Source organism: Apis mellifera, linkage group LG8 (genome assembly GCF_003254395.2).
Source record: "Apis mellifera strain DH4 linkage group LG8, Amel_HAv3.1, whole genome shotgun sequence".
NCBI lineage: Eukaryota > Metazoa > Arthropoda > Insecta > Hymenoptera > Apidae > Apis > Apis mellifera.
The window spans coordinates 9503571-9526385 of record NC_037645.1 but is presented as its reverse complement, the minus strand read 5'-3'; the positions used below and the strand labels follow the sequence as shown (position 1 = coordinate 9526385).

The following is a 22815-nucleotide window of genomic DNA, read 5'->3' as shown; positions in this document are numbered from 1 at the left end:
ATTCTCTCGTCCGCGCCGGGGGATCGTCGTCCGTTCCCTCCGACAGGGAATTTTTGGACGGGAGGAGGGGAGAGGGAGATTCGAGAAACGCGTCGTTACTCTGTCGACCATCCAAACTATTTTTATATAGTGAACGCTTAAGTGGATAATAATAATAATAATAATAATAATAATAATAATTAATCTTCCAGTAGAATTGTCGATATAAGGATCATTAAACCGAGGCAAGTTGGTCGAAAACGATGACTTTTCTTTCGACGAAGTCTATCTTCTCGATTAGACGCGCACAAATTGGAATGTCGAGACGACGAATTTTTCACCTTGTATTTTTTTTCCCCTCTCCCTCTTCCCCTATTTTAATTCTCTTTTATTATTATTATTATTGTTATTATTATTTTCTCTTTCGAAACATATTACATTTATTGAAAATAATCATTTTTTATTTATTTATTTATTTGTTTATTTATTTATTTATTTATCTTTTGCATTTATCTTCGTTCCTTCGCTCTTCTTCGCTCGCCACTTCTTTGCCCGTCGTTTTAACTAAACAATCGTTGCTCCTGATCGCAATCCAGGTAATATATACGGATATTTGTATACTTTGTACTTTTCTTGTGTCAGCCTCGTGTATATCCTTCTCCCGAGGATAAGGGGGCGTATATCCTTTGCTCACGCTTGCACACTTTTATAAGATCGATGGATAAATTCTAAACTTTCCCCGAATCAGTATTGGTCCCGAATTCCAAGGTTCTTTGTTCGAGAAAAAAAGAAAGAAAGAAAGAAAAAAAGAAAGAAAGAAACGAAAACATGGACAGGATACCGACGAATGGTATATATATATATATATATATACATATATATATATACCATCCGTCGGTATCCTATCCATATATATATCCTGTCGGTATATATGTATATATATATAGTATATATATATATATAAATATACACTCTATCCCCTTCCCAGGGAGAAGGAAGCTTCCGCGGAGCTTCTCGATCTCGGATCGCAAATTTTCGCCTTATACAAAAGTAATAAAAGCTTGCTCGTTCACAGTGTCGATTAATTGTCGATTGTGTGTCGCGTGGTCGTTTCGTGCGCCGCATCATCGAGGAGACGGAATCATCGACGAATGCAGAATCGCAATGTGTGCGCGCGCATCTCTTCGTGAGAAGATCGAATCGAATTATATATATATATATATATTTAAGCGATTAAAAAAACGTCGTTGAAACGAATGAGAATTTTTCTTTGACTTTTTTCTTTTCTTTTCTCTTTGCTTTGTTTTCTTCCTTCTTTTTTTTTTTTTTCCTTTTCTTTTCTTTTTTTTTCTTTTCTCTTTGGTTTTCGGAGTTTTCGGAGCAGCGTGAAACTTTATCGCGGAAAAAATTAAATTTTTCGAGGAGTCAGGCGTCTATACATATACATATTTCTATACATACGAATAAACGAAGGAATCCGCAAAATAGAAGAAGATCAACAATGAATTTTAATTAAGCGTTGCGAGCGAGTATTATTATATTATTATCCGCGATCGTTTATTCGCACGTATATATATATTGGATATAATTATATTTATGTGTATATTTATATTTATATATATATATATATATATGTATATATATATATGAGACTGGTTCGAGCTGGTGTTGAATATATTTCTGAACAAGTTAGGCCATCGTCAGGGTGCCCGCGCCCATGCCGAAGCCCACCCCCTTCGGCCCGAAATTCCGGTTGTAACATCCGCGACAATAAATGTCTCCGTCTGGGCCGTCGTTCAGATTCGTCGAGTCTAACGAGCGGTGGCACTCGGCGCAGCTGAAGCAACGCTTGTGCCACACGCGATTCTTCGAGATCATCTGCTCGGCAGCGTACACGGGATAGCCGCAGCGCGCGCACCCGTGCCCGTCGCTCCGCTTCTGCCCGACCTGAGGCTTTGCATCGATGCTGAAAAAAACGATTCGACCATGTGAGTGGGGAAAGTAGAAGGAAGAGAGAAAATTTAATCGTCATGATTTTGATAGACTGATTCTTTTTCTTTTTTTTTCGATTCGATCTACGAAAATAATAATACTCGTGAAACGAAGAAATTTTTAATTTTACGTGGAAAAAAAAGATAGCGAGATAAAGATCGAATCGTAGAAAGATTCGATAATTTTAAATCAAATTTAGAGAAAAATCTAGAGTCCAGATTCTCTTGGAGAAAGAAAGAATTCAAAACACGAAATGGGAATGTACAAGTGGGAGGCAATGAGGTATAATAAAAACTTACTAGGAGGGAGCGTGATCCCCATCGGTTGAAACGAGGGTCGGGGTGTGTCCGAACCCGAATCCTTTGGGTCCGAAAAGCTTGCCGTAGCACGATCGGCAGTGAATCTCCTTGTCGGGTCCATCGCAGGCCAGCATAGAGTCGAGAGGTCGATGGCACTCGGCGCAGTTGAAGCATTTCTTGTGCCACATAGTCCCCTTGGCAAGCTGTTGTTCGGCGGCGAATACCATGCCACCGCAACGAGGGCAACCTTGACCGGCTGGCGCCTTGATTGCCGTCGTATCGGGATTGTAGAATGGTCGACTAGCCGAAATCTCTTCCTCCCTGAAAATAACTTTCTCTATCAAAAGTCGATTCGAAAATTTTCAAATGAAACGTTAGCTTCCCCAAATAATTAAGAAAAAATTCGTCGTTATTTCGATTCTCGGGGAGTTTACTATCAATCGATGAATATATAATTATAGAAGAAACGATTGGAAAAATATATTGCGTTGTTTAGAAAGTAATTCCGTTTTTTCACACGAGTGTCGCTAGTGCTGCACACTGTTTATCCAGCCAACTTCACTCTAAACCGTTATTATTCGAGAGTCGACATTTCACACGGTTCATGTATAAGGAAAATTTGTTCGATTCCGTGCAATTGTGTTTCTCGCGCGTGATGACAAAGATGTGAAAGGAGTATTTTCGGCATATTTCATTTTTTTATTATCGAAAAGATAAGAATACTGTTCAAGAAAAAAGTTACGCGAAATCTATGGAAAAGAAAGTGTATGAACGGTGCGCCATTATGAAAATTGCTTTTCAAAATTTCGTTCCGACAATTTCAACGCGCCACGTTCTAGAATACCAATCGAAACCGACGAAAATAAAGGCATTGATCGAAGTGAACATATAACAATTCGAAAAATCACCATAGATCGAATTTGTCAAATTCGATTGTTGACGTGAAATGTTTCATTGTCGTGAAAAAAAGTGAAATTACTTTCTATGACGCCTAAAGAAGGTATAATGGGCCAAGAGACTCGAATCTTTGAAGAATTAGTTTTTCTGAAAGAATGTTGCAGCTTGCAGGAGAGGGGAGAAGAGGAATCTACTCACGTTAAACCATCGGTTTGTAAGAATCCCGAACCACATGCGAATCCGTATCCGTGCGGTCCCCATTTCTTTCCGTAGCAGGTTTTACAGTAGACGTCTTTGTCGGGCCCGTCGCAGGCGATGATCGAGTCGAGCGTTTTGCTGCAGTCGTGACACTTGTAGCACTTTCTGTGCCATTCGCGGCCCTTCGCGAGCACCTGTTCGGCGGCGAACACGACGCCGCCGCAACGTGGACAACCTTTGCCGGGCGGGGCTTTGATTATGGCGGTGTCGATCACGGTTGTACGAGGAGCTGCCTCGCTGCGATTCAGAAAAATTCACAATTCCCTTGATCCGAAATTTACTTAATCGACACCATCGAGTCGCCCGAAATGAACGAATAAATTTAAAATTTTTTAATGAATTATTATTTTTCTTTTTTCTTTTTTTCATCAAGAGAGATATGGATTCGATGGAATTCAAATTTATTCCCGTTCGAGCGACTCGTGGTTCGAAGTTTCTCGGGGATCACGATAAGAAAAACAACTCCATGCAAAGTGGAACCGGTCGATATTGATCAACGATTAAAATTCAGAGTTGCCGATGTAAAGCGTCCATCGAGAATTGAATTTGATCAATATCGTCGAGCTACGAGATTTACTCGAAGGAAATTTTATATATATATTTTCTTTTTTTTTTTATAAAATCAACTACTGCATTAAAGGTGCATGCTTTTTAGTGCACGATACTAAATTAGAGGTGGGCGAGAGAAGTTGTTATTATGGCTGTTTAAGAATTAGTGTCAGTTACAATCGGTTCAATCAGATTCAAAAAATAAGATAACTAACGAAGGTGAGTAATAGCGCAAAGCGTTAAAGCGTCGATTTATACGTAGAACGAAGATGCGTCCGTTCATTCTTTTCTTTCATTCTCGCGAAAGCCTGGTTTCTTCAATTTTGAACCCCCCCCCCTCTGCATTTCGAATTTCGATAAAAAAAAAAGGAAAAGAAAAAACAATTATTCCGATTTTAAATTTCATTTCACGATATCGACGACTTTCACGATATAATTTCATCGAATTATATATCGGTCTTTAAAATTTTTTTTTTTCTTTTCTTTTCTTAAGAGAACTCGTCGACAATTAATTTAACGCAACAGCGGATGGATCTCGAAAAACAATTGCGTTGTTATCCCTCCAACAATTATTCGATTATTTTGCAACTCGTGTATATATCTTTTCTACTCGGAAAACTCCGTTTGAGAATTAATTTGGAAGGAACTGGGAGAGCTCCCTGAGAAAATCAATTTGGATTGACAAACGGGCACAAAGGTAACACACACGCGCACACACATAGAGAGAAATAGTGGCGAATGGTAGCATAACTATAAGGGGGGGACGCGTACCCCTCGTCCTCAATATCGCACTGCAGCCCGATCCACATAACCCCAGCGTGGCCAATACCTCGCGGACCGAATTTCTTCGGATAGCAAGCTGTTAAGCAGACAAGCGCATCGTATATAGTGAGAGTGTAGAAGCCGAGAGGCGGGATTATATCTCGCGTGCTCCCGTCTCAGGCTCTCGGCTCTGAAAACCCACCCATTAGCGTAGCAGTCGCTTTGTAGGGCGCCACCACCCTGGCCGTACCCATAACCCTTCGGTCCGAATTTCTTTCCGTAGCATACTGCGGAGAACATTGGTTAAAGGTATCTGCTCTGTTCTTCTTCTCTTAGTTATTGCCTACTAGTTCACGTTCCCAGGGATATATCCTATACTCGGATACGTTCTCCGTACTTTCTTTCCTTTTTTTTTCTTTTTTCTTTCTTTTTCGTGAAAAATTTGAAAACCGATCGATTTCTCGATCTTTTTTCTTTTTTTTTCTTTTCCACGATTTTGACACGAGAGAATTTTGAAAGAGGTGTAGATATCTATCGATTTTTTTTTTATTTTTCTTTTCTGATTTTAACACGAGAGATATAGATATCTATCGATTTTTTTATTTTTCTTTTTTGATTTTAACACGAGAAAATTTTGAAAGAGGTAGAGAGGTATAGATATCTATCGATTTGATTTTTTTTTTCGGATTTTAATACGAGAATTCTGAAAGAAGCGTAGAGGTATAGATATTTATCGATTTAACGATCCAATTTTTGATTTTTCTTTTAATACAAGAATTCTGAAAGGGACGTATATAGATATCTATCGATTTTTTTTTTCTGATTTTAATACGAGAGATATAGATATCTATCGATCTAATGATCGAATTTTTTATTTTTTTTTTTTTTAATACAAGAATTCTGAAAGGGACGTATATATCGATTTAAAGATCGAATTTTTTATTTTTCTTTTAATACAAATTTTGAAAAAGATGTAGAAGTATAAATATCTATCGATTTTTTTTATTTTTCTTTTATGATTTTAACACGAAAGAATTCTGAAAGGGACGTAGATATCTATCAATTTAACAATCAAATTTTTGATTTTTCTTTAAATACAAATTCTGAAATGGGATATCTATCGATCTAACGATCGAATTTTTTATTTTTTTTTTTTAATAGAAGAATTCTAAAAGGGGTGTATATATCCATTTAATGATCGAATTTTTGATTTTTCTTTTAATACAAATTTTGAAAAGGGCATAGAGATATTGATATCTATCGATTTTTTATTTTTCTTTTATGATTTATAAAAAAATTCTGAAAGAGATATCTATCGATTTTTTTATTTTTCTTTTATGATTTTAACATGATTTTAACGAAAAAATTCTGAAAGGGATGTAAAGATATAGATATCTATCAATTTAACAATCAAATTTTTGATTTTTCTTTTAATACAAGAATTCTGAAAGGAGCAGAGATATAGATATCTATCGATTTTTCTTTTCTGATTTTAACACGAGAGATATAGATATCTATCGATTCTTTTATTTTTCTTTTATGATTTATGAGAGAATTCTGAAAGAGATATAGATATCGATTTTTCTTTTCTGATTTTAACACAAGAGATATAGATATCTATCGATTCTTTTATTTTTCTTTTATAATTTATAAGAGAATTCTGAAAGAGGTGTAGATATCTATCGATTTTTCTTTTCTGATTTTAACACGAGAGATATAGATATCTATCGATTCTTTTATTTTTCTTTTATGATTTATGAGAGAATTCTGAAAGAGGTATAGATATCTATCGATTTTTCTTTTCTGATTTTAACACGAGAGATATAGATATCTACCAATTTTTTTATTTTTCTTTTATGATTTATGAGAGAATTCTGAAAGAGGTATAGATATCGATTTTTCTTTTCTGATTTTAACACGAGAGATATAGATATCTATCGATTCTTTTATTTTTCTTTTATGATTTATAAGAGAATTCTGAAAGAGGTGTAGATATCTATCGATTTTCTTTTCCGATTCTAACACGAGAAAGATATGAATTAAACTAGAATCGTCGTAGAACGTATCCACGAGTATTTCGTATCTCTGGTCCCGATGTAATGTCCTCACCTTTGCAATAGATGTCCTTATCAGGACCTTCGCAGCAGTTGACCGAGTCTAATCTCTTGGAGCAGTTGGCACATTTAAAGCATTCCTTGTGCCATTGCTACGTGGGACACAAAAGGGACACAGTGGTGTTAGGTTAGTCACCGCGTTCCAATTACACGCGCGTTCTATTACTCATAGTTATTCCCAATCTTCCCCCCCCCCCCCCCCAGAATCTCTTCCCTCTTTCCAACCAACCGATCTCCAAATCTCCAGAAATTTCTTTCTGCTCGCTCTTACTTTTTCATTTCAACGAAATGCCTCCCGTTAATAAACGTGGTAATAGAACTTGGTCGATTTTGTGAGTCGAGACAACGGAGAGACACGTATGACAGGGAGAGCAAAAAGTCATCCGAGACGACCTTTCGTATCTTTCGTTCTTCTCTCTGGAAGACTCTAGAAATCTAAAGTCAGATCTAACGAAACTGGAATCTTGATGACGGAATTTACGGAACACTTTGCGCCAATGTGTGTTTAATCTCTGAACTTATTAAATTCACACGGAAGGATCGTGAACTAAGAAGAAGGGCAAATTACAAAAGGATCTCGATCAGAGATTAATTTAGAATAGTAGACACAGTATGATGGGTAATGATTGAGAGGAGAGGAAAAGAAGAAGAAGACGAAAAAAAAAAAAAGAGAGACGAGCAATAGAGTTTTGTTGGATTGCAAAAGATACCTCGACAATATATCTCGCGATCAGGACCATCGCAATGAAGCGTCGAGTCCAGAGACCGGTGACAGGTTTTGCACTTGTAGCATTGCTTATGGTAAGCCTAATCACAAGAAGTAGGAATAACCATGATGATGATCCCGGCAATTGTATGTATATATCTATCTTCTCGCTATGATCGATATTTATTAAAGAAAAAAAAGAAAAAAAAAGAAAGAAAGAAACCTTTAAAACCTTGGTACCGCGACACCCATGTCTGGTCAAGTTTATTAAATAAAATTTAATTGGTTTGAATAAAATTGCAGGGGGAGAATTTGTTGGTGATCGAGAGATTAACTCGAATTTTGGTGCGTCTCCAATTTGGCCATCGTGTGTCGTACGTTATGAGCCAGACAAGAAGGAGGAGGAGGAGGAGGAGGAGGAGGAGGAGCTTTCTTCTTGCCGAGCTGAAATTTTATCTCCGACGACAGAAGCTCGAGGTTTCTAATTACAAGATTAATCAAACGAGGAAAATTTCAAGATAGATGAGGATTCGTGTAAGAGGATATATTCCGTTTGTACAATTTGTATCAATTTTATGTACTATTTGTAATTAGTTAACTGTAATTTTTCCTTCGTACAAATTATTATAATTGTAGAACCGAATGATACGAGAAACAAGAAATTAGATTAAGAATTTTTCTAAAAGAAAAATTTGGTAATCGTGTTTCAAAAATATTTAGATTAACAATCTTTCTAAATTGACACTATATTCAAAGCTGTAGAAAAGAAGATTGATCCAAATGTGGTCTAAATGATATAAAAATAAAAAATAAAAAGAATATGGCAATCAGAAATATTTAGATTAAGAATCTTTCTAAATTCATATCAATATTCAAAGCTGTAGAGAAAAGAATTAATCTAAATATGGTCTAAATGATACAAAAAAAAACAGAAATATTTAGATTAAGAATCTTTTTAAATTCACAGCATATTCAAAGCTGTAGAAAAGAGGATTAACCTAAATGTAATCTAAATGATACAAAAAAACAAAAGAAAACAAAAAGAAATATTTAGATTAAGAATCTTTCTAAATTCTCAGCACATTCAAAGTTATAGAAAAGAGGATTATCCAAATGTGGTTTAAATGATACAAAAATAAAAAACAAAGAAATATTTAGATTAAGAATCTTTCTAAATTCTCAGCACATTCAAAGTTATAGAAAAGAGGATTATCCAAATGTGGTCTAAATGATACAAAAAAAAAAAACAGAAATATTTAGATTAAAAATCTTTCTAAATTCACACCATATTCAAAGCTATAGAAGAGAGAATTGATCCAAATATGGTCTAAATGATACAAAAAAAAACAGAAATATTTAAATTAAGAATCTTTCTAAATTTACACCATATTCAAAGCTGTAGAGTAAAGAATTGACCTAAATATGATCTAAATGGTAGAAAAAAAAAAACAGAAATATTTAGATTAAGAATTTTTCTAAATTCACAGCACATTCAAAGTTATAGAAAAGAGGATTATCCAAATGTGGTCTAAATGATATAAAAATAAAAAAGAATATAAAAATCACAAATATTTAGATTAAGAATCTTTGTAAATTTATACCATATTCAAAATTATAGAAAAGAGAATTGATCCAAATGGTCTAAATGATACAAAAAAAAAAAAATAGAAATATTTAGATTAAGAATCTTTCTAAATTCACACCATATTCAAAGCTGTAGAAGAGAGGATTGATTCAAATGTGGTCTAAATGATACAAAAAGAATATGGCAATCAGAAATCTTCCTTCACATTATATTCAAAGCTGTAGAAAAGAAGATCAATTTAAATGTAGTCTAAATACAAAAAAACAAAAGAAAACAAAAAGAAATATTTAGATTAAGAATCTTTCTAAATTGACATTATATTCAAAGCTATAGAAGACTTAAAATATGGTCTAAATGATACAAAAATAAAAGACAAAAAAGAATATAGCAATCAGAAATATTTAAATTATAAGAATCTTCCTAGATTCACATATTCCATATTCAAAACTGTAGAAGAGAGGATTGACAGTGGCCTAAAAGGGGCGATTAAGTGTTCATTCGGTGTCCGTATCGCTTGCTCCAAGTTATTTTCCAACGCATCGGGGATGGCCAGTTGATGATCTGCCAAACCTGACGAAGACAGGAAAAGCTCTTGGGCCGTCACCAACGGCAACAAGCGTTGGCCAGCGTCGACTCATCCCCTCATCTTCTCTCTCCCTCTCTCCCTCTCTCTCTTCTTATTTTTTCCCTCATTGTTATGAAATTAAGCGTTTCGTCAGACGGAGAAGAAGATTACGGAGGCGCGTCACGATTCGCGAGTATTTGGCACCATGTCAACCAGCGCCGATCCAGTCAATTTTAGCATCGAATAACAGCACAGTCCACCCTCGATTACTTCATTTTCATTTTTTTTTTCCTTCTTTCTTTCTTTCTCTCTGGACTGAGATAGTTCCACTTTGTTTCGAAGAGAATCGACGCTTCCAGAAGGGGATCAAGATCGGCCATCGACTAATCTTTTGTCGAGATTCGACAAAGTTCGAATCGGAATTAATAAATTCGGAATTTCGAATTTCAGGAAATTTCTCTGTTTACGACTCCTCCTCTTTGGATTTGGATCACTCGGTATTGGACTGCTCGGATAGAAATAAAGCGCAAGCTAAAAATACTCGCCGCTCTTCTTCCATCAGTTCCTTCCATCCGTGATATAATATTTGTCCTCGAAGATTGCATTGCTGTCGAGCAATGTCGATGAGGGAGGAGGGTTATAGTAAGATCGTGGGGAGATATTAAAATCGCTTTTCGCTAATTATTAATAAAAATGTATTCTTGTGGTTCGAAGAAAAGATTCCAGTTACACGCGATTTCCTATTTTTCGTACGTGAAAGTTAATTTAAGTGTATGAAAGATCCAGAAGCTAATCAGTGTAAGTAAAATTTGGGAAGAATCTTGAAATCTATCAAATCGAAGTAGTTAATTGATTCATTAAGTAAAAATTTGAACGTCAAAGGAAAATATAGTATGTATAAATATATTTGATTTCATTTCTTTATATAATTTTTGCAAGTCATATTTTCAAAATTTCCGAAAATCAAATTGATAATAAGTTATCGAAGTATTAATTGATTCATTAAATAAAAATTTGAACGACAAAACTTTTTGAATTGAATGTAAGTTTTCAGAAAATATATTTGATTCTATTTCTCTAATTTTGCAAATGAAATTTTCAAAATCAATCAAATTGATAATAAGTTATCAAAGTAGTTAATTGATTCATTAAGTAAAAATTTGAATGACAAAACTTTTGAATTATATGCAAATCATTTTCAGAAAAATATACTTGATTCCATTTCTCTAATTTTGCAAATGAAATTTTCAAAATCAATCGAATCGATATTAAGTTATCGAAGTAGTTAATTGATTCATTAAGTAAAAATTTGAACGACAAAATTTTTTTAATTATATGTATAAATATACTTGATTTTATTTCTTCATATAATTTTGCAAGTCAAATTTTCAAAATATTTTCAAAATTTTCAAAATTTCCAAAAATGAAATCAATCGAATCGATTATAAGTTATCGAAGTAGTTAATTGATTCATTAAGTAAAAATTTGAACGACAAAATTTTTTGAATTGTATATAAATCTTTTTTAGAAAATATATTTGATTTCATTTCTTTATATAATTTTGCAAGTCAAATTTTCAAAATTTCCGAAAATCAATCAAATTGATAATAAGTTATCGAAATAGTTAATTGATTCATTAAATAAAAATTTGAATGCCAAAGAAAACTTTTTGAAGTTTATATAAATCATTTTAAAAAAATATACTTGATTCCATTTCTCTAATTTTGCAAATGAAATTTTCAAAATCAATCGAATCGATATTAAGTTATCAAAGTAGTTAATTCATTAAGTAAAAATTTGAACAAAAATTTAACAAAATTTTTTGAACTGTATGTAAATCTGTATCTTTTTCAGAAAATATACTTGACTCCATTTTTCTAATTTTGCAAATGAAATTTTCAAAATCAAATCGATATTAAGTTATCGAAGTAGTTAATTAATTTATTAAAAATTTGAACGTGAAAGCAAACCTTTCGTGCAAATCTCTATATAATTTTACGAATCAAATTTTCAAAATTCATTTTGAAAATTAGAATAGTTTCATATACTGGTCATTTATCGTTAAGTCTCACTCGATTTTTTAATATGTGTTTTTTAATACGATCTTACTGTATCGTCCAACAATTATAATAATAACTGAAGAAATAATGAAGATAAGGGAAATTTGACTAAAACTTCTCAAAGTGTAATCGTAATTTTCGAAGAAAATAATCCTCTTCTATATTTCTGTATTTCGGGTCGCGGTACCAAGGAAAAAAAACGATAGAGGTGTCTCGTCGAGCGAAAGGGGCGAGCGAATTTTAAGGGAGACTCACCCTTCCTCTGGCCAGCATCTGTTCGGCAGCGTAAACGTATCCTCCGCATCGAGGGCAACCCTCTCCTTCTGGCGCCTTGGCGATGGCTCTTGGTTCCAGAATGGCGTTCGATCCTCTCGCGAGTTCCCTAAAAACGTGCTCCTTGTAGACAGATCAGATCGTCACTTTCAACCGTTTATAGTGGTGAAAAAAAAGCTGTGATTCCCAATTGGCGTGCCAACGCCCCACAAGAATCCCACTCGAGAATCAAATTCTTCGCATATCTCGAATTAACGAATTTCTTTCGCAGCCGATTCCGTTTTTTCCTTTTTTTTTTTTTTTCTTTAGAGATTTAAAATTATTTAAAATCGTCATGGATTAAAGAAACGAGAGATAGAATTTTTGAAAGTAACTCGATTTGCAGCTGTTGAATTTTCTTTCCTTTTTTTTTATTGCTTCTTCTCGAACTTGGAATAAAATTAATTAAAAAAAAATTGAACATTTCTCATAAATTGAACAAGAAGAATAAGTTAAAAATTTCGAGTGATGAGAATAGAATAAATAATCGTGAAACTCGATCGAGTAATAAGTTAAGATAAAGATATTTTGTAATTTCGATTAAAAAAAAAACTCTACTCCCAATCAGCTGCAAACGAGATATAATAAACGGCTGCGAAAGTGTTAATTCGCCATAATAAGGGAGAATTAAATGAGAATTAATAATTTCTCGAATTTCCTTTTTTTTTTTTTTTTCTCGTTAGGTTGCTCGATGACAGAGAGAGTGAGAGAGAGAGAGAGAGAGAAACAAGGGGTGGGGGGATATTGATCAGGGGCGTTGGAATACCAGGAGGTGGAGAACCACCAGAAACAGAAGCAGACAGTACAAGAAAACACCACTGCAAAACAGAAGAGGGATGGATCGATCGGTGAAACGACAGAAACGCTCTCATTTCGAACAACTTCGTACGTAATTTCCTTCGATTTCGAAAACGGGTTTCCGTCGTCCACGGATCGACGAAACTCGGAGACAAAACTCTAAGTAATACTAAAAAGAAAAAAAAGAAAAAAAATGATAATCCAGAAACCAGACGAAAGAATAACAACCCGGGCGGTTAGACAGTTTGTTAGGCACATGTTAGTTAATCGGTTAGTAATCCCGTTTCCCTTTTGCAACCACGCAAGTGGCTTCCGCCGAGCCCCGAGAGGAGAGCCAAGAAGCGGATCGTGTGTGACGAGAAATCAAATATAAATAATAATAATAATAATAATAATAAGTGAATACATTTTATTCAGAGAAAAAAGAAAAAAAAAGAAAGAAAGAAAGAACGAGTGAGGACAGAGCAAGAAAGAAAGAAAGAAAAGAAAGAAAGAAAAGAAAGAGAGGAAGAGGAAATCGTGAGAAAATGTAGGAGTTATAAATAATAGAAGAGGTTCGATCGAAAATTGAAAATTGAAATTTTAATTCGAATTTGAAAGAGAGAGAGAGAGAAAAAAACGTTTAAAGATAAATAATAAATAATAGAATATATATATATATATATATATATATACATATACATATATATACATATATATAGGAGGAAACCGAAAAAGCGTTTTATCTACGGTACAGCACCCCTACACCGTGTGTCTGTAAGCGAGCAATGTTGTACGTATATACGTGTGTGCGTGTGTGAAAAGATCGCTGTTGTCTAAAAAAGAAGCACCCATTGAGTTAAACGTGTTAGCAAGGGTTACGGAGTTATTATTGTGTGTCTCGAGATAGATAGAGAGAGAGAGAATGAGTAGACTACTAGAGTGAAAGAGAGAGGCCGTGCAAGTGTATTTGCTGCGTATATCGATGAATATAACCCGCGAGATTTTTGACAGAATTTTTTATATATATATATATTTAGAAGAATATTAAAAAAAAATAATACGAAAAATAAAACGAAGAAGAAGAGAAAAAGTGACTAAAAAAAAAAAAAAAAAAAATATGTATATAAAAAGCGATTGGTTTCTCGTGTAAGGCGGTAGAAGAGAAAAGGCAGAGAGTGTCAAGAAGAGAAATATATAGATATATATATAGAGAGAGAGAGAGAGAGAGAGAGGCGGAATCTGACTCGGTGCTCACCATTTTTTTCTTTCGTTACTCGCTAGTTCCCTTTATCACGAGGATTTCGAGCGCAGGCTCGTGATAAAGCGACAACATATATTGTTCAATCATGGGCCTCCGGTTGGCTCGCGCTCGGCGGGGCTGGCGGGGGTAGTTTTTTTGGGGTGTTTTTTTTTTTTGCTCTTTTATTTTTTTTTTTTTTGCTGTTGCTTTGTTTTCTTTTGCTCGGCTTTTTCAGTTGCTCGTTTGTTTGCTTGCTTTTTTCTTTTTTTTTTTTTTTTTTTCTTTTTTCTTTTCTTTTCTATATCTCTCGTGTTGTTGTACTTTCTTTCGTTTCTTTCTTTGAGAGAAGAAGAAGATTAAAAGAAGAAGATCGAGGAGAAGGGAAGAAGGAGAGCGGTTCTTGGTGCTTGACTGTGGGTCGCTAAAACGTCGTAGAAGAAAAAAAGAAAAAAGAAATTAAACGGCCTGGAATTCGTATTCGTCCTTCGAATTCGGTTCTCCATTGTCGTCGAGGCCAGGTGAAAATTCTCTACGCTTTTCCACTAAGATACTAAATATCTATCTTAACATAAGTTAAGTAAGGTGTGTATATAGGCATGTACAGTGGGTCAAAAATGTCTTTTGATAATATATATATATATATTAAAATGAATCAGGCCATGTATAACTGACAGCTTGGACAAGAACAAATTTTTTCCCTCCCCTATCCTCTCATCTGTACCATAGTAATTATTATCTATATAAATTATCTATATAAAATAAAATAAATATAATCTAAAATATTATCTATATAAAAGATTACACAAGAACATTTTTGTCCGACCGTCTATGCTCTCATAAGAGAATAATCGCGAAGCAGTTGTGTTGTCAATGAAGGAGACCAGATTCTTCTGTTTTTTTTTTTTTCTTTCCCTTTTTAAAGTCTTTTAATGGCACTTATTACAGATGGTACAAATGATTCTATAAACTAGCGTAACGTAATGTAATAATCGCATAAAAGAAACGAGAAAGTTTAATAGTGTGTAACTGTATATACATATATATACATACATATACATATATATATATATATATATATATATACATATACGAAAACGACCGCTCTTAATCCAGTCGTTTCACGAAAGGGCAAACAACAAAACGGAAAAAAACGAATAAAAGGAAAAAGAAAAAAAAGAGAGAAAGAGAGAAAGAAAGAGAAAAAGTAAAATAAATCTGAAAGAAAGAGAACGAAAACAAAACAAAAAGAAAAGAAAGTATATATATATAGAACAATAAAAAGAAAGAAACGGGTGGAGAAGATAAGAGAAAACGAGAAAAACGTGGGTAGTTAAAACGTGACAAAAGAGAGAGAGAGAATTCGACTAGATTAAAACACAGTTAATTATAATCGATGATTATAACGTCGTCGTCGTCATCGTCGTCGTCGTCATAGCATCGCAATCACCATCATCATCATCATCACCATCATCATCATCATCGTCATCACCATCATCGTAGTCGGTGCCGTAGATGGACGACGAAAGGATCAAAAGTAAAGGATTTGGAGGAAAGGAATTATATTATCAGGGTTTAGAAAGAGGGATTAGAAAAAGAAAGACTAAAAATAAGAGAGAAAGAAAGAGAGAATAATAAAAGAAATGATAAAAAATGGCGATAAAAAAAAAAGAAAATAAAAAAGGAAATATTATAAATAATTAGGGGGAGAAGAAAAGTGGAGGGGGGGGGGGGACATTTTACACAGTCGCGATGCTGTAATGCGCGCAGACGCATGTGCTCTCCGTCCTTGGGCTTTTCTTAGTAGGGCTGCCTTAAGCGTGTTCTCGTGTGTCTTCCAAATTATTCATCTCGATCTAATCGCGTCGAGATTGAGTGAGGAGCGAATTTGCCGTGTCGAATCGTTTGGGCTTGGTCGATGGTTGTTGGTTGTTGGTCGGTTGGTCGGTTGGATTTTATACAGTTTTTCTTTTTTTTGTGATTTTTTTTTGGTTTAATTAACAGCACGTACGGTTCTTTATAAATGATGATCATTAAATTACATTAAACGACTGATGGGGGAGAAACATATATATATATATTTTTTTGTTTTTTTTTTTTTTTCTTTTCTAGGGAACAGGAGAACGGGGGGCGGGGGTAGAGAGGGGGGGGAGGGAGACGATGGGCAGGTGCACTCACTCGCTACTCTTCAAATGTTCGCCCTGATCCATGGACAGGCAACCAGCGCCTCCACCGAAGCCGTATCCCTTAGGGCCGAACTTGCGCCCATGGCACACTTTGCAAAAAAGCTCGCCCTCGTGCTCGGTGCAGTTTGTCGAGTCGAGTAATTTGCCGCACAGACCTGGAACACACAAGAACACATAGCGTTTGGCCTTCCTAATGCTTTCTTTTTTTTTTTTTTTTTTTTTTACTCGTCTCTTGCCATTAAAACTGTTTGTGATCTCGTTCGATTGTTTATTAATTCGATTATTATTTATAATTTAATCATGAGATCTTAGAGGAAAAAAAAAGAAAAGAAAATTTGGGCATTGAATTCGAAATTAATTTTTTTTTTTTTTTTTTACTCGTCTCTTGCCATTAAAACTGTTTCGATCTCGTTCCATTGTTTATTAATTTGATTATTATTATTAATTTCTATCATGCGAGATCTTAGAGGAAAAAAAAAAGAAAAGAAAATTTGGGCATTGAATTCGAAATTAATTTTTTTTTTTTACTCGTCTCTTGCCATTAAAATTGTTTCGATCTCGTTCGATTGTTTATTAATTCGATTATTATTAATTTAATCATGCGAGATCTTAGAGGGAAAAAAAAAGAAAAGAAAATTTGGGCATTGAATTCGAAATTAATTTTTTTTTTTTTTTTTTTTTACTCGTCTCTTGCCATTAAAACTGTTTCGATCTCGTTCGATTGTTTATTAATTCGATTATTATTAATTTAATCATGCGAGATCTTAGAGAAAAAAAAAAAGAAAAGAAAATTTGGGCATTGAATTCGAAATTAATTTTTTTCTTTTTTTTTTTACTCGTCTCTTGCCATTAAAACTGTTTGTGATCTCGTTCGATTGTTTATTAATTCGATTATTATTAATTTAATCATGCGAGATCTTAGAGGAAAAAAAAAGAAAAGAAAATTTCTTGGGCATTGAATTCGAAATTAATTTTTCTTTTTTTTCAAAATTGTTGACGAAATACGATGAAGTAAAAATGAGAATATGCGCGTTAAATTAATTTTTATTGCATATAAAAATCGTTCGAGATTCGAGGAAAGAGGAAGAGGATCGATCTTCCAATCTAAGAACGAATGAATTTCCTTAAGTCTGGTTTACATTTCTGTCAGCGGTAATATTCCTTATTAGATTAGAAGCTTGACAGGTAGAGGCTGGTAAATGAATTAATACAATTATAGAGAAGAGAGAATGCCTCACCTACTTTCTCGGCCGGCTGCGCTTTACATATTACATAACTAATTCTAGTCGAGAGTTAAATTTATCAAAATCTTGTGAAATTCGCGCAAACACAAATTGTGAACAATTTGTTACGTCGTTTAAAATAGGAAAAAATATCCCTTCGATTCTTTTTCTAATTTATTTTAAATTAACCTATTGAAAAAAAAAAAAAAGAATTCTTCCAATTATTCTCAAAAATTCTGTCCACGCAAAATCAGAAAACTCGTTTCTCATCGATCGTTTCATATAATCAATATGACGTGAGATAAAATTAATTTTAATGATAATAATATTTTAACGATTAAAAATTTTTCAAATCCTTAATTGTATATATTAAATACTCTTGTGTGAACACAAGAATTGTACACAAAATCGTAGATGAATCCATTGTCTTGTTGCTCTTTTTTAAAAGAGAGACCCAAAAAAAAAAAAAAAAAAAAAAAAAAAAATATTCGAGGAATATTCGTGAATAAGGTATAACATCCGCGTTAATTTTCGATGCAGCATATTTCCGCTCAAAACCGCGGATGAATATTCAATGGAGTTCCTATTTCAAGTAGGAGGATCACGAAGTACGGATTTTTGCCGGCGAGTTCGCGCGGGTCGTTGCACCCTCGACTTAACGTTGGGTGGTTCTATTTGATTTCTGGCTAGCATACAAAACTAATTAAGGCCAAGACAAACCATCCGGGACTGGCATAAAACTTATTTATAGGGATGGCTAAATTTAAAAACGGCTGATGGTGTTTTTTGCGCAATGGGAGGACGCTCTGTGACAAATCTCTGTGAATCAATTAAGATTCATCGCATCGTTCAAATCGTATTCGAGTGTAGATCGATTTAATTTTCGTAAAGATAATCGATTTAAGAGAAAATTTTACGAGCTCGACGATCTTTCGATAGTTGTCTTTCGATCGAAACAAAATTTTTTTTTTTTTTTGGAAATGAAAGGTATTTCGAATAATTTTAGAATTTAATTTTTAAAAAAAATGTTCGATCGAAATTTAATAAAAGTATAGTTTGAGAACGTTTGAAGTAATATGTTTATCGAAGTTTGTTGAACTATTGAATTATAAGATGGATAAAAACACGAAGCACGTGTGGATAATATTTAATATTTCAAACGAACGCTTACCACACTTGAAGCACATCTTGTGCCATTTGAGTCCTCCAGCAACACGTTCTTCTGCAGCGTACACGGATTTGCCGCATTTGGGACACTTGGGATGTTCTACTGGTTTAAAAGGCATTTTGTCTGTTACTGGAAAAAAAAAAAAAGAAGGAAAAGATTTATAAAATTTTAAAATGTTGATCATGTTTCTGGATTTTTATTAAATTTATGGAGAAAAAAAAAGGGAAGATAAAACGACGCTGATTAAATTCTTCTCGATAGCGAAATTTAAGTAAAAGTTTCGATGTTTTTAACAGATGCGTAAACAGCGAATAACTCAACCTCCAATTACCTAATCTTACGCGAGAAACGTAAACAGTTCCAGCCTCCGCCCTACTACCGATAGACGAGGTCTATTTTTAACGACGGAACAATCTTAAAGTTTGTGTTCAATGACCAAAAGGAATAAAGAAAAAACAACTAAAAAGTACGCGTTTCTAGCGCACGCAATTACATCACAACATCAAAACATGATGTCATTGTAAATAAAATGAATCCCAATTTTTCATAGAAATGAAAATACTGTGGAACGATAGAATCATAAAAATTCCCCTAGAACTTTAATTATTATTATTATTATTCATAGAAAATTTTTATTATTAACGGTAATAAAAAAAAAATTCCGTAGAAAGGTGTTCATAAAAATTGCAATTCCCCTAGAGCCTCATTAATAATTATTCATAGGGAATTTTTATTATTAGCGGTAATAAGATGATAATAAGATGACCCCGGAATAGAAATTATCCTCATAGATATTAAGGAGGCGTGAAATTTTAAGGCGTCGTTCATCATCAATTGAAGGATGAAATATTAAAAGAACTTTGATAACCTTAAATTTAAAATTTCCAACCACGTGGCTTAATATAATCTGGAAGTAAACAACCAGTGCAACGTAACGTGTTATAAATCCCCTATTAAATATCATAGGGTAATATCGGAGGCAAAGTTGAGAGACGAGGTTGGTATAGGAATCAAAAGTTTGGACTTTTGGAAGCGGTAGGTCTAGTGGCGGGTATAGTGACCACGGTATTAGTAGAAATGCTAGAGAGACTACGAGAGAGAGCTGAAAAGAGAGATGGAGGATTCTATATCCGTGCAGACGCAAGCCTGCGGATCGCGAGGCCGTATTAGGGAAGGTGCTAGATTCTCCACAACGCGGTAGCCATTACCCCTACCTTCCCACCCATTCGCCTCATTCTAACCTATACTTTACTTCGCCCATCGCGTAAGTAATTTTTCTTCCCTAAGTACATTTCTTTCTTTGATACAAAATATAAATAAAATAAAATAAATAAGTCGATAAAATTAATTCTTTATCATTCGATCGATTTCGTAATTCGAATCTTTTATAATTTTCGATATTTGAAGTGGAAAATGATGAACCGATTGACAAAAAAATTAAGAAAAATTAGGAGAAATATTTTCTTTTTTACGAGTTTATTATTGATTTCCAGATCGATAATTAATTTTTAGAGCATTTTTAACGTATCGTGAGCGAAGACGATAGTTTGGATACGGTCGTTATACGTCGCCACCTTCCAGATCCAAACGATCTCAAATTTCATCGCGTCTCTCAGTGAACCCACCATGCGTGTTTTCAACTTTAACCGGGAGGGGCCGCGTAACTCTATTCCGCAACACGCCTCTGACTAAATGTGGCCCTCTACCACCAAGCTTCCTCTCGCTCTCTTAAAAAATCCTTCCACCTTCTTCGATCTCTGAAAATTATTATTCCATCCGTTCCACTTCATTTCCAACTCCGATTTCAAAAATTACGAAGATCGATTTACATACCGAGACATACGCGATCGATAGAATTAACGAATTAACAATATTTATAACCTCGAATTCTCACGAGTTCTTTCAAAAAGAAGATAGAATAGATTCACTTTCTACCGTTTAAATCGCACCAAAAGCAATCGATTCGATTACGATCGAAATCACTTTTCTATCTCTATCTCTATCCCTCTATCTCTCTCTCTCTTTCTCGACACGTGGAGAAACCATGAAAAAGTAGTGGAGAAGAACGGCAGTTCGGTACGTAATCTCCGGTTGGCCGCGGAACACTGATGCGCTTGTAGTACTACTCACCACCGGGTATCGGTCGAAGTCACGAGTGGAAAATCGGTAAACCTCGGGAACGAAGGCAGGCGTGAAGATGAAAAAACACCCGAAGAAGCACTCTCTACTCACCGCACTAATACTGGATTCGAATGGCTGTTCTCGCGTCGTGGCCGTCCTAGTCATAGCCAGCCGTTTGCACACGGCACGTGTGCAACGGAACGTCAGTGCTGTTGACGACAACGTAGCGGTGGCAGAGGGAGTACTAGCCGCCTTCCATCTCTCTGCCAGCGGGGGTGTTACACTATACCTGAGGATACCGAAACGGCCGCTCGTTAACTCGACGGATCCTCCTCTTGGTGACAACTGAATGGACGATGTATGGGGATAATAATTGTGAGAGATTTTCCAAACTTTTTCGAGGTATATAACACGTACTTGGATATATTTTTTTCGCTCTTTCTCCTTTGTATCCGGATTTTTCTTCCTCCGTTGGAATTATCGAATATTAACAGCCGAGTTCATCAATAAATTTCAATGGAATCCGGGATGATTCGAAATTTTATTCGTTATTTTGATATACGATAATCTGAATTATCAGAAGAACAAACGAAATTATTGAAAGACGACGTTTTGACGTTGGATATTTTTGTTAAAAAATTTGGAGGTTATTGGCAAAGACAATAAAAAATGGACGAGAAACGCCTTTTGAAGTATCATTACGAGGTTAAATTATTCGGAATTTTAACGTGGCCTCTCTCAAATCATCAAGTTTTAAAAGGAACTAGAAATTAAGGTAATTGATAAATTATTAAATCTTGTTCTTGAGATGAATTAAAATTTTTATCGGTTAGTAAGAAGATTTAAATTGCAAACAGTCTCGAAAATAAGGTTACCAGGCAACAAGTGCTCTCTTTCTCTCTCTCTTTCTCTCTCTCTCTCTCTCCTCCCAATCACGGAGAAGAACATTTCTCAATATCGCAATATTTGCACGAAGAAAATTCATATCATATAGAACATAACCTAAAAGAATATTCGAAACAAGCGTATTATTCTGTTCTACAAATTATCCTTGTTCAACCCGTAAGAAATAATTTCGCTTCCTATAGATAGATGGCTACGTATGAAAGATCGTGCAAACATTGAGATAACAATCGGATTGCTTTGGGAACGTAATATTTACGGCGGAAGAAAGAGAAGTATCAGGCAAGGGGACGTTGAAGAAATATACAATAAGACAGGCACAGTTTTGCAACGCGATAGTAACGAGCCGATTTTTAGAAAGAAACCGGAACGCAGCAAGAATAACCGTAAACGAACCGAGGAAGAGAAAGAAAGAGAGAGAAAGAGAAGGGAAGAAAAGGAAAGGTAAAGCATTCGAGAAATTTCGTGGAAACCTGAGAACTCGATACGCGAATTTTATTTCGCGTAATATGCAATGATGGAGGCCTTGCAAGTTCAACGATCATTCCTCGCACAGCGTTCGATCGTTCCCTAAATATTGAATGTTTGTACATGGCGCGAACCTAACCTCAAACTTAATCAAACCGTATTCCATTTGTCGTAATCTCGTTGGAAAAGTTTGGTTTATTTCGGTTGATGATGTGCCAGATTTATTAGAAATACGTATAGATATAAATTAAACTTTTATATTTTCGTTTGATCCGAAAATCTAATATAAAATCGGATTCAAATCAAATTTAATAAATCTAACTTTAGATCCCGTTTTTCTCTCGATGGATTTATTTTGTTATCGATAATTCGTTTTCGCGAATTTTTCGAAACAAAGAATTTGTTTCGAATAAAAATTGAACGAATTTTAAAATACACGTGGAAGGAAGGAAGGAAGGAAGGAAGGATGGTAAAAGGCTGTCGATGGTGTCGTGAATCACGCATCGTTAGAGATACGGTATACATTGGTATTCGTTTACATTGTGCTACACACAGGAAAATGTGTTTTCTGAGCGATGAACCAGCGTGAGATACACCGAAATAAATTTATTACTCATACATTTTGGACTAATTCCCGATTCTTAATGGCAT

At 34.6% G+C, this 22815-nt stretch overlaps 1 protein-coding gene across 4 annotated transcripts; it reads right to left on the bottom strand.

Annotated features, from left to right (window-relative positions):
* Nucleotides 1-413: 413 nt before the first annotated feature.
* LOC411285 (muscle LIM protein Mlp84B) lies at nt 414-21349 on the bottom strand. Of its 4 annotated transcripts, none has more exons than XM_016913628.2 (9): nt 20905-21349; nt 18676-18801; nt 16274-16436; nt 12022-12148; nt 7561-7657; nt 4746-4833; nt 3366-3662; nt 2271-2591; nt 414-1945 (listed from the first exon to the last, which is right to left on the bottom strand). In XM_016913628.2, exons 2-9 carry the CDS (start codon nt 18788-18790, stop codon nt 1669-1671), a joined length of 1485 nt encoding a protein of 494 aa, XP_016769117.1. In that variant the 5' UTR covers nt 18791-18801; nt 20905-21349; the 3' UTR covers nt 414-1668. The 4 variants fall into 4 exon arrangements, with proteins under 4 accessions (XP_016769117.1, XP_016769116.1, XP_016769115.1 ...); XM_016913627.2 differs by lacking the exon at nt 20905-21349 and adding an exon at nt 19541-19719; XM_016913626.2 differs by having other exon boundaries at nt 436-1945; nt 20803-20959.
* Between the last annotated feature and the right edge of the window lie 1466 nt (nt 21350-22815).

What these genes read in the sequence shown, in the direction of transcription:
- LOC411285 (XM_016913628.2), bottom strand. Translation starts at nt 18,790, where the DNA reads ATGCCTTTTAAACCAGTAGAACATCCCAAGTGTCCCAAATGCGGCAAA. An exon ending in AGATGCTGGCCAGAGGAAGG is followed by an intron (nt 7,658 to 12,021) that starts GTGAGTCTCCCT and finishes TCTTGTGATTAG; the next exon opens with GCTTACCATAAGCAATGCTA. An exon ending in GGGGATCACGCTCCCTCCTA is followed by an intron (nt 1,946 to 2,270) that starts GTAAGTTTTTAT and finishes CGTTTTTTTCAG; the next exon opens with CATCGATGCAAAGCCTCAGG.